Source organism: Drosophila takahashii, chromosome 3R (assembly GCF_030179915.1).
Source record: "Drosophila takahashii strain IR98-3 E-12201 chromosome 3R, DtakHiC1v2, whole genome shotgun sequence".
Taxonomy (NCBI): Eukaryota; Metazoa; Arthropoda; class Insecta; order Diptera; family Drosophilidae; genus Drosophila; species Drosophila takahashii.
In genome coordinates this window covers 20,729,818-20,741,987 of record NC_091681.1, presented here as the reverse complement: position 1 = coordinate 20,741,987, position 12,170 = coordinate 20,729,818, and the positions used below count along the sequence as shown (strand labels likewise).

The 12,170-nt window shown below is 36.3% G+C and overlaps 1 protein-coding gene across 1 annotated transcript in view; it reads left to right on the top strand.

The window, feature by feature from the left end:
- Positions 1–11,137, top strand: part of LOC108064508 (homeobox protein prospero) — a 52,235-nt gene extending 41,098 nt beyond the window's left edge. Inside the window, exons 2-3 of the mRNA XM_017152072.3 lie at positions 10,236–10,651; positions 10,957–11,137. Coding sequence (XP_017007561.3) covers positions 10,236–10,596 — 361 coding nt within the window. The 3' untranslated portion in view covers positions 10,597–10,651; positions 10,957–11,137. The remainder of the gene's footprint in view (positions 1–10,235; positions 10,652–10,956) is intronic.
- Positions 11,138–12,170: the final 1,033 nt, after the last annotated feature.

Here is a 12,170-nt window from a genome sequence, read left to right as displayed (position 1 = left end):
TCTCCTAGGCGGGATCTCAGTTGGTCAAGTGGGCAGCAGAATTGAGTCAGTGTGACAAACCATAATAATAATTCCCTTATTCGGCTGGGAAGCCTCATAAAAGTTGCCAACTAACCTTCCAAGTGGGGCACTCTTTTATTGCTCCCCGTCGAAGCTAATTTCATGCAAATTATCCATCTGCATGGAGAAACGCTTTTGTGGGTGCTGTCCACTTGCATAATTAAAAGTTTCGACAAAAGTTCCCAAACAAATTGGAGCAATTTCGGTTTCTATTTCTGCTTGTAATACACGCTCCCAAGGCACAAAAACAAAAATATATCTTTATTTTTTGTTTTTTGTCTTTTCCATTGCGAAACTCCAACTTGAAATGATAAACGAGAGGGACACGCCCCGCTAACGAGTTACAAGCGGCGAGACGGAGTTAGTTTTGCTATTTCTTTGTGAAACATTTAAACAATTGTCTTGTTGGGTGTCTCTAATTGATAGTGTCGTGATTTGGCTTGTGCTGCAGACGGGATCTAGTTCGGTTCAGTCAAAAAAAGAAGCCAAAAAAGACGGGAGTTAATAAATAAAGGCGTTGCCGCTGTTGGGAAATGCAAACAAAAGTTTATAAATTATAATTGGCAGCGGGAGATTTTCAAATATATTTGTCTATATGAGTATTCGAATGTATTTAACTAATTACAATCACTTGAATCATTAATTGCGACAGAAGATGTTATAAAATAATATTAAGTTTCAGTTGACAGACAGCTATAGTCATAAATTAATATATTTTAATTAGCTAAATTAAATCTCTCATCAGATTATTCTATTCAAGTTAAATATATATAAAATCAATTGAAACGATAAATATTTGTATTTGCACATCTACACCTTTGAAAATATCCATTTTCCCAGCAGGGGTTAGGTCATTTGGTGATACATCTGGAATCCTGAAATAGTTATTAATAATTCATAACCTTGCTGATGGTTTCGCTATAGCGACGTGATGCAAATATCAACTATTGCCGCAGCAGGCAAACATTAATTCTTGCCTTAATTGGTCATAACTCTAGATGAGAACCTTGCGCTGCCGGTTGACACCTTTCACATTGCCGAACGCAATAGAGTCGACATTAAAAAGCTTGATAATTGCGTATAAAATGCCAAGTGGCCAATAAAAAACACACACCCACGCGAAATGGCAAGCCAAACAGTCACGGCGAAGCGGAAAATATCTGAGAAATGGAAAAGGGGAATGGGTTTCAATCGTAAACAAATCAAAAATTGTCATCAGGCATAAATGTTAATTGATTTTTATGGACTTCTGATTTTACATCATGATTTTTCATTAGATATCAGGGGAGCTTCCTTATGTTTCGACTTCCGCATGGCCATAACACTATTTACCTTCATCCATATCTAAATGATTGAATGCGCTTTGTCAGCACCTTTGTTGTACTTTCAATTTCACTGTCGTCTTTTTATTTTCCTTTTTCTTTCCTGTGTATACTTATAATTATGAACAAAGTACTTCAAAAACTTTTACTTCTTCCGCTTACGTTTGACGTTCGAGATGCAACTGTTCAGATATCCAGATATTCAGTGCAAAACTGGAAACACTTGAGAATGGTGCGATCAACTCGACTGCAACACAAAATGGCTTTGAATGTACGTGTGTATTTTTTTGGGTGTGAGTCTTTATTTTGAAAGGTGTTAACCACTTGCGGAAGTTGTTTTGATGCACTCTTCGATGCTTTTTTGATAGCAGTTAACTGACATAAAGAAAAGTATTTTTAACTACTCCATGTTGGTCAATAACTGCCACAGGAAAGGCTTTTTATAACTGCTCTGGAAATTAAGTGCTGCACAAAGGCCTTGGCTTAGATGCTTCAATTTAAATTTTTTTTCCACCTTGACGACTTGTCATGTTGAAATCTTTGGGTGTTTAAGTTGGTTTTTTGATCTTAAGGTTATTGCCTTTGAAATTTTAAGGTTTAATTTTTAGCTTACAAAGATTATTTATTAAAACTTAGGTAACTATAAATTGTAGCTTGAGTATCTTTTTGTATCTTTTGACAATCTTTAATTTTAGAGATTTCAAATTTTATATTTACAAGGAGTTTTCAAACTCTGTTCAACTAATATAGCATAAAGTTATTTTCATCTATCTGATGACCTCTCCATTAGCTATCAGTAATCTGCTTTAAAAGGCTTCTGTCGCTTTTATCTTCAATTTGGGTTAATCTATGCCCCAAAAGAACCGTTCATAACAGCCTGGATGGCTATTTCCACTCACCCGACGCTTACCTAATCAACTTATTCCTCGACAAAAAAATCCTGCTCCATCTTGGGCTTCTTATCTATGCATCTTCAGGCACTGAACAGTAGCCAACTGCCCCAGCTTGAGCTGAGGCTATACACTCAAAATAAATTTAACCCTAAATTTTAGAAAATCGCCATTAAAATTTCTTTTTTCTAAATACAAGAAAGTTATTTCTAAATCTAAGGAAATTTTTCTTAAGTCAAGAAAGTTTTCCTTAAATCCAGGAAGTATTTCTTAAATGTAGAAAATGGTTACCATGAACTAAAATCACCCTAAAATCTAGAAAAAATGCCCTTAAAATTAGAAATAATTTTCTAAAAAATAGAAAGGCAAACGAAAATAATAAAATATTTTGGCAACACTTTTTCTAAAAATGAGTGCCCTAACCCTAAAATTAAGCCAACCCTAAATAATAGAAACATTTTCTAAAAAGTAGAAAGTTTTTCTAAAAAATAGAAATAGTTGTTTTCACATGCTCTGGCACACCAAAATGTTCAATGCCAGAACTTGTCAGCTGCCGGGCGGCTGTATTCGTAGCGCAGACGGTTAAAGCGCTTGGTTAGAAATCGAATCGACCCTGGTTCGAGTCCCAGAGCAAACTATTTTTTTACCTTTTTTTTTGTTTTTTTTTTATTTTTTTGTTAAGTTGTTTTTTATTTTTTTTTTTTACTCACTTTTTTTATTTCTTTTTTTTATTGATGGCAGGCGGTAAACCGAAAATAATTTGGTTTATATTCAGCTATTTACTATATACTACACATAATATAAATTGCGATAGCATAAATATATACATATGTATATATGTATGTAAATAAGTAAAACGCGAATGGTCAAAATTATGCAATTAGTATTCAAATGTGTTCTCCGCTTGACCCTTTACATACAATGCTCGGTTTGCCACAGCAAATTTAAGTGCTACAATGGCCCAGTATGTAGGCCGTTCGCTCCTCGCGCGGGAGACCCGGGTTCGATTCTCACCGACGGTCAAGTAAAAATGTAAGTTTTTTTCATGAAGATAAAATATTAACTAATCATAATTTCTACATTCCCAATCTTCCGCAGTCCCGTAGTCCACATTTACAACCACATTTGGCTTTGGTTAGATAAGAAATCCAAGCGCAAATACATAATAATAAATACATAACCTTTAACACTCACAATATACAAGACACACAACGCCTGCATATGTATATAGGGAGGAGTACATAATATAAACGTATATACAAAAAAAAATCATGATTGAACATGTTTTTTAGTTTTGTTTTTAATTTCTATTTTTTAGGAAAATTTCCTACTTTTTAGAAATTTTTGCCCTTAAATTTAGTAAAATTACCCTAAAATTTAGAAATATGACGTCAAAAAAAATCAAAAATATAGAAAAATGTGACCCTAAAATTTAGGGCGAGCTTGTCTTGAAAACAAAAGTAGGGCGATTTCCTTGACTTTAGGGTTAATTTTATTTTGAGTGTATGAAGTCAAGACTCTTTCGCCGGCGAAGCCTTTTAACGGCATCTAGCACCTGGAAAATTGCCAACGCTTTGGGGTCAGTAATTAATTCACATCAACCTGCTGTACGACGCCTTGGATCCCGACTTTTGGACAATTGGCCAATTCATGCGCTTTAATTACTTCATAAAAGAGCCATGTTGCTGGCTTCGACTTAGACGTCCGCTGCTGGTCGGGTGCCCTTAGCTTTAAAGCGTACAATTACACAAGGAAAAATAGTTCGAGTGGAAATTATACATTTTTATACAAAACTATTATATAAATACAAATATAATTATTTTGGGTTCAAAAAAATTAAATTATAATTTTTGTTCATATATGTATATTGTACTTATTAACAATAATTTGTACAAAATGTAGTATAACATGTATCCATTATTTGTTTGGCAGTGTAAAAACTAACTGTTCTCCTTTGCTTACAGCCGTCGCTCTTTGAATTTTTGCGCGCCTTTTGTATTTTCTTTTTATTGCGCTTTGATCGCTGCCCCTTGTTGTTGTACAGGTAGTTAGTTTTTGTTTTTTTTCTTGGTCTTCTGTAATGCCAACCTTAAGGTTTTTTAAGCGTTTTCTGGCTTTTTGTTTTGCTCGCCAGACTATTCTTTGATTCACAATTTGGTGGCAATCACAATGCTTTAAGTGCTTATTTTTCAAGGTTCGATCAACTTTTTTGTTGAGTGGCAAAGAGAGTGAAAAGCGGAGTGAGTTTATTTCTGTGGCCCAGCAATTGGAGTGTAAAACGAGATTAGGCGGTGTCCACGCTTCAGTTCCCCAGCACTACGAACATTTCATTAATTCGCCAGTGTTAATCACTCACTTATCACTTTACACTAACAACGCCTTCGAGAGGCTGGACTCTTAATAAGTTAAAATTTATTGAGATTGAGCTCTGTCTTGTAGCTTTCTCTGGCCACTTGTAGTTTATTGTTCATGTATTTACTTTAGTTGTTGGCTCCTTTACTTTTTCCACTTGTAAAACGGCTATTGAATGTCAAAAGCACTAAAAAATATTCGGACTCAAAAATTTCTAAAAATGAATTTTAAAATTTTTAAATATAAAAAAAACTTTAAAACTTTTTTCAAAACTTTTTTAATGTTTTCTGAACGAAAGACTTAAGTAACGAACTCGAAATTGGTGTGCGTTGAAAACTTGTATTAATATTTTTTTTTTATTTCTACATTTCTATTATTATTTCTATTAAAAGAAAAGTAAAAATCTAGAAGAAAGAGCAAAAAAAAAGTAGAAAAAAGTCAAACAGAAACTGCTGTCTGGCAAAACAATTTGTAAATTGCTTCCGACAGCAAATTCAATAATAACAACAGCAGCGGCAGCAACTGCGCCAACTGCTGGCAACTAATAGTTACTTTCAATCATTCATCATCGATTTCAATAAACAATTTCAATGGCCAGGCCGGAGAGACGCACAATAGACGAGGCAAAGTGGGGATTGCTCGTACTCCCCTCGAAAGAGCTTTGAACGTGTGAAAGATTTGCCTCACTTCGTGCCGCTGCTGCCCCCCCGGCATTCTTCTTCTCGGTCTCCACTTCTTAGGGGCGATGACTGGCTAAACAATCAGAGATCCATTTGGGCTCTATGCTGCCCATCTTCTATTCCTTCGACCACTGTAATTGGAAATTCTCGCCGCTTACATACATAGTTGCGAAATCGCAAATGGATATTTGACGAGTCAGCATGAAAGTCTTGCGGCACATGCAACCTTGACATTTCGGGGCGCCCCAAGTAATCGTTTTTCGCAACAAAAACAACAAAAGGGAGAACGCCCATGCTGAATATTAGAATATTTTGAGAAACGATCGAAACGTGTTTCGATTCGATGCGACTCGCTGCGCTAATCGGTTGAAAATGTCAAAAGTCGAGCCAAATGATGCGATACATATTTTTATATAGACATTACTTAAGCCCAAGCGGCAGAACAACAGTCAGCGGGCTGTTAGAACCAGTCAATGCTAATAACAAGTCGGCTGAAGTATGCCAAATAAATTATATTACCAAATAAGCAGGCCAAAACAAAATCGAAGTGAGGCGAAATTTGTTTTGCTTCCTCTGAAAGCTTAAGCCGACTGTAACACGTTGGTTTCGGTTTTTGAGTATACGATATTAAAATCATTTATATATAATTTTTAAATACTTATTTGTAGGATGTTGTTAAGAAGGAATCCAAAGACTGCAACAATAATAATTATTATTCATTTACATCGGCTAATCTGTCTAGTGGACCAGTGGCTGTCAAACTGTGAGCGCATATGTAAAGCACCTGTGCCTCCAGCATTTTCTCTGAAATCTGCGCAACTTGCGACACTTTCCATGCCAGCCACTCGCCATCCTCAGGCTCTTCTAGAATATTTTTGTGTCGTATGCTAAACAAAAGACTCAGGCAACGAACTGGAGGCTGGCACTTGCCTCACTTCGCGTTCTTCTTCCTCTTCACTGCGCCACTGGCGGATAATTGTGGCATAAAAATTGCTTTTCATTTGCCTCAAAATAAAGCAATTGTTGGGTCCTAGAAGAGGGGGGACGAAGGGGGCGAGAAAGGGGGAGGAAAGCCATGCGGATGTGAAACTGCGCATGTGCGGCGCTTCTTTTGTTTTCTTTTTTTTCGTTATTATATATTTTCTTTTGCCACTTTCTGGGCAGCTGCTTAACATGCCACACAAGCAGCGAGCAGGTGGAAGAAGGCAGGGGGAAGTCCCAGACAGGCCGCATAAAGAAGATGCAACTGCAACAGTAAAAATATGTAATTATGTTAGAAGACAGCCGGCAGCTGTCTTAGTTTCCCCAACTGTTTCTATGCCATATTTATGCTCTGGTGTAGAATCATCGATAGGTTCAGTTTTTACTAAAGAGTTTTTACCTCTTTCTTTAATAATTCTTACAATTTTTAATTGTTCTACTTTTGATATTCCCTAAGCAATTTCGGCCAACTCTATAAGCTTTTCCCCTCCTCCAGCTTGTCCACTCCATTGGCACACCTGCGTTTCCCCTCTTTCTCAAACTCACGACTTATTTATGGCTAAGCCTTGCTTATTATTTGGTTTTATTATGTAATTTGTTTGCTTTTTGCTCTTCTATTGATTCCGTTTGATGGATTTATGTCGAGAGCATTTGACAAATTATAATGCCAGACATTTGCCTAATGTTTAGCATCGCCGCCGCGTGTTGTTGGCTAACTTGTGGGTACTTGGCCGATGAAACTTGTTTGGTCGTTTGTCAAAAGTTTGACAACTTCGTGACATCGAAATTGAAATATGTGTGCGGATGCAATGCGGCTCGAAGATTGCCACATCAAATTAACTGCCAGTCTGGTATCTGGTATCATTGATCTGCCGATTAAATTGCCTCAGCCGAAAATCACTCAATTTATTTTGGCCAAAAGCCAACAGCCCCTTGCTCACTTCCCTTTCGATTGGCTTTAAATTTATGCGCTCGCTGAACTTGAACAGAGTCAACGGAGCTGCATAAATAAAAACTAAATGGGGAAGCAAACAAACATCTTGGGCAAGCCGAAATCAGCTATGATTTATTAAGTTAACCGGTCTGCTCCCCATCAAGCAGCTTCCTCCCCACCTCCCCCCCAAAGAGCGACAGGCGATGAGAATTGGGTCAGAATTAGCAACTCTTTAAGCCAATTTGGATGCGTTTTAATGGCGGGGGAAGTGTGGGAGATGCATGGGAACTAAGTTATGGGATTGGACAAGTGCTGGCGGGCTCCGAGATCTCTGCAAGAATGCATTATTGTGGAAAAAACAGACAAAAGATTTTGATCTGCATAGAAATGGATAAATTAACTAAATGAAATTGAAATCTTAAGAATGATGCATGTCATTAAATAGAAGATATGTGTGTAGATGAGTTGATGTGTGTGACGATAGAAATATCTGACATTTGTTCAGCGAAAATATCAGATTTTTACCCGAAATATTTATAATAATTTTAATTAAGGCAGTGGCAAAAATTAATTAAAATTCTCCAACTTCAAATGGCACTTGGGAGCATTCCCACTGCAACAATTTAGAGGCTGCCTTTTTGTACTTTCCCCTGACATTGCTACAAATACCAAAAAAATAAATTAAATACCTCGAAAACAAAAACACAACGAAAAATTCCCCGGCAACTGTAAATTGTGTGAAAAATGGCAAGCAATTTTCTCACACACTCGCTGATACGTACAGTCAGTCATATGTTGATGGGCCAGACAATATGAAGATGTTTATAATATTATAATTAATTATGATTTTCTGAATGCTTCAAAGCCTCAAAGTCAAAGCAAAGTTCAATGCCAAAGCGAAAACAAACACAGACCAAAACAAAAGCCGCCGACCAAAAAGCACATTTTGAATGCAACTCCCAGCTGATAATGCTTAATTATATACACATAAAGCGCAGCTTCAGCCAAACAAAAAAAAAAAACCAGAACAATGGCCGCAGAAAAGATGAACAAAATTGTAAAACGAAACCCGAAGATAATTCACACGGTTCGAGCACTTGAGCAAAGGGCATAAAAAGGCGAGCAATGAAACCAATAAACTCCATTGAAAGCTTGGCAAACAAATTTAATGAAGGTGATTATGATTTTTAGACCCAGATAGATATTTTCTTAAACAGTCGATGGTCGATAGATATAGTCTATCTTCAGCGATAAACAAAATCGTTGGTAGCAAACATCGCACTCAAGGCTCAGCCAAATTTGTATTTTAAATGGGTTTATACTATAAGCATTCATCTGGAATTTCAGACACGAGTCAATATTATGCTAATTCGGGCTAGTTACGATCTAAGTGCCACAATTGCACTCGTAATGCACTCTAAGGGCGAGCGTGGCTGAGATTGGCATCAAACAAGCAAATTATATTGCCAAAATAATTGCCACAATTAACCCAACAATGTCGAATGCCGAATCTATCGTAAAAAGCGCACAAAAAAATCAAAAGCAACAGTCATTAAGCCAAAAAGAGCAAGCAGCAATTAAATGTTTATGCCTGTGAAATACCCTTACCGAAAAAGGTTTCTTGTAACTTACAGACATTTATTCAAAAATAAATTAAATAATAAATATATACAAATATATATAAATAATATTTACTGCTCTCTAAAAAATAAATCTACATCAAATTAATTTCACAAACAAATAAATTATATATTGCAATAATATTTGTCTGGTAACAGAGAAAACAAAACAAAAATTGATCGCGTAAACAAACAAACTAATTAGAACTTAAATAAGGCGATCAATTTTCTATCTGCTAATTCCACCGAATTTATTTACTAATAAAAATATTACAGAGTTAGAAATAACAATTTAAGCAAATAACTTTCGCCTATGATTCATGGTATCGATCGTGCTCGTTCAGTTTTTGGAAAAATAACAAATAAATTTGTTATACAATTGTGTAAATATTTGCTTCTCATGAACCCAATTACAGAGATCCCTTGAAAACCAGATGAACCACGGCCCTTGAATCTCAACGATTCCCAAGTGGAAGTTACCCATTTTTGTGCTTCACTTTCGACTTACAGTGAATATACCCCTTGAGTGATTGAGCACTCGGATCTCCTTACTGGCGTATTGATGTCTCATCTGGCATTCATTTTTCATCACACTTTATTTACCCAACAATTTCAGTTCGCCGCAAAACAATTATCTCGAAAAAAAAACGAGGCTGCTGTTTGTGAACTCATTTGCATATATATTTTTGCACAACAGCACAAATAAAATAAAGCCTTATAAATATATAGATATATATAAACTAAAGTAGCCCAAAGCGAGCTCAGCTCAGCTCATAAACAAATTGATTAGCGTCTTTAGCGTTGCAGCAAGAGCAAAAAGCAGCCTCAACAAAGCCCACTCGGCACACAAAAATAAATGGTGATGGATCATGAATAAATTGCTGCGATTTGATAGCGGAACCGGGCTGTTGCCAAGCACGGGGATCCAAAAGTCTGGGCATCATCCTTCCAAAGAGTTCGCAGTTGTGTGCGACATGCTGGGACACACCTCTGTACTCTATACTCTATAGATGGGGTGATCTCTTCACACCCGGCACGTGTTGAGTTAGTTTCTGCTCAAATAAAAAATAAATCAATTAGCAGGCTGAGTAACATCAGCGGCCCAGCCCTTGCCAATCTTCTTCATCCATCCAGATGGTGATAACGATATGGGAATATATATCTTTAGCATATTTGAATGGGTTTTCGTCTATGTACGTTTAAGATTTTTTTCTTGTATCTACTTTTTTTACAACATTTCAGTAATCTATTTTATTCACTGTTTGGTTGACATCATTTTTCTAAGTTTTACAATAGTCTTATTGAAACACAATAGAGACTTATAGAATATATTAAAATTTTAAAATAAAATATGTACCTCTCAGTTGTCTAATTCGGAACTCTTATCCCTTTTTCAGATATATTACTCCGGCAGCAGCGGCTACGGCAACGGCAACCTCATCAACCTCAGCGGCAGGAGGAGTCGGTGGCACTAATCTGGCGGTTTATCCCACGGCCACCGCCCAGGTGTATCGATCCAACAACGGCCTGGATGTTCTGGACTGCGCCGGACTTGAGCACCACAACGCGGCCACCACTTCCGGACACTCCGGCAGCGGCTTCTCCCAGCGCCTCAGGGAACTGGCCGCCTCTGCCGGACTGCTCTCCCTGAAGCCCCGCCAGCCTCTCAAGCCGGTGATCAAAACACGCGGCTCCCCCGGACCGGAGTTCCCCAAAAAGGTCACCTTCAGTGCCTTCGCCACCGTCCAGGTGGTGTGAGTGGGCGCCAACTGTGGGTCTAGCATCTGTGGCATCTGTGCAGGCACAGAGCAAGGTGGGTTAAGTATTTAAATGTATTTTAGTATTTAGGCAATACTCAGAATGTTATTTAAACAACAGAAATGTAATCGTTTTATTATTTAAATAATAGAGCAAGCTGAATTCAAGTGTCTCGATTTTCTGATACCCGTTAGCTCTACGAGTAAAAAAGGTCCAGACATTTGTGATTGTTTGTATAATTGTAAGCCTTTTTTTAATATTTTAACATTAAAAATAGGCCTCTTTTTAATATTTTAATATTAATAATATTAATTTTTAAATAGATATTAATACATCTCTCCTCTTTTCTTTTCATTTCAGTTTCATCTTGCACTTGTTAACCATTATTTGTTGTTGTTTTTATACTTGTTGCTGTTGTTAAATGTTTAGCCAAAACTATGGGAATCATAAACGGAGAAAAATTCCTGAAAATCTAAAAAAAAAACATAAATTGTTGTGCCATGTCTGTGGCTCGAAATAAAAATGAAAACCATATAGAAATTACACACCCCATAGCTGAAGAAATTACCTCAAGGACCTAAAATCTTCATTTACCTTTATCTTATCTATGCTATATCTATACATCTTTCTTTGGTAGACTGATTTTTCAACAACTTTCTTATAGTTCCTTTCGATCACCCTCTACTAAAACAGTATTTTCCATCTTTCTCCATCTTTCAATCACTTTCCTCACAAACACACCCGAAAACATTGTAAAATACAAAGACTATAAACGCAGAAATTCTAAATATTTTCTATTAAATTGTAAATATGTATGAATTTTTGCTTATAACAATAAAAACAGCAAATATAGTCATAAATATATGTATCCATATAATATGTAAGTCTGTTTTGTGTATGTGTGTATATATATAAACCATGATTTTGCATTGATTATTTAATAGGGGATGAAAAACACCTTTCGAATCCACACAAATTTTAAGCGAAACTGCTGTATATTGTATTTAAAGTATAATAAAATGTATTATTTAAGCCTAATATTATGCATGATTAATAATAAATAAAATATGATATGATAAAACCAATCAGCGTTTGTTTCATTATTGGGGATTACTAAAATAGAATATGTATTACAAATAAAAGGAATTTGCTCCCAAACTTCCAAACGTTGCGTAATTGCAAAAGGGTTAAACACGATTTTATACTTTTTGGTTGAACAGTGTTTTCAAATTCAACTTCCCGCCAAAGTGTAACGAAAATTTGGATCGCTGTTAACAGAGGAATAATTTTTACATAGGGCCAGTGTGGAGTTCAGTGGCGGATCTAGGATTTTGTTGTATGGGGAAATATCAGAACAATTTTTTTGTTTCATACTTTTGAATAGCAAAATTCCTTTCATTTTTTACTCGAGTGGGGGGATATATATCACCCATATCACCCCCCGCATGGTGGAGTTGATTCAAAATTACAAACATCCCAAGTTTTGTAGTGCACTCAAAATGTGAGAAATGATAATATTGGAAAACTGCTGTTAAATTTTCTGAAAGCTTACCGATATTTCATTGCATTCTGAA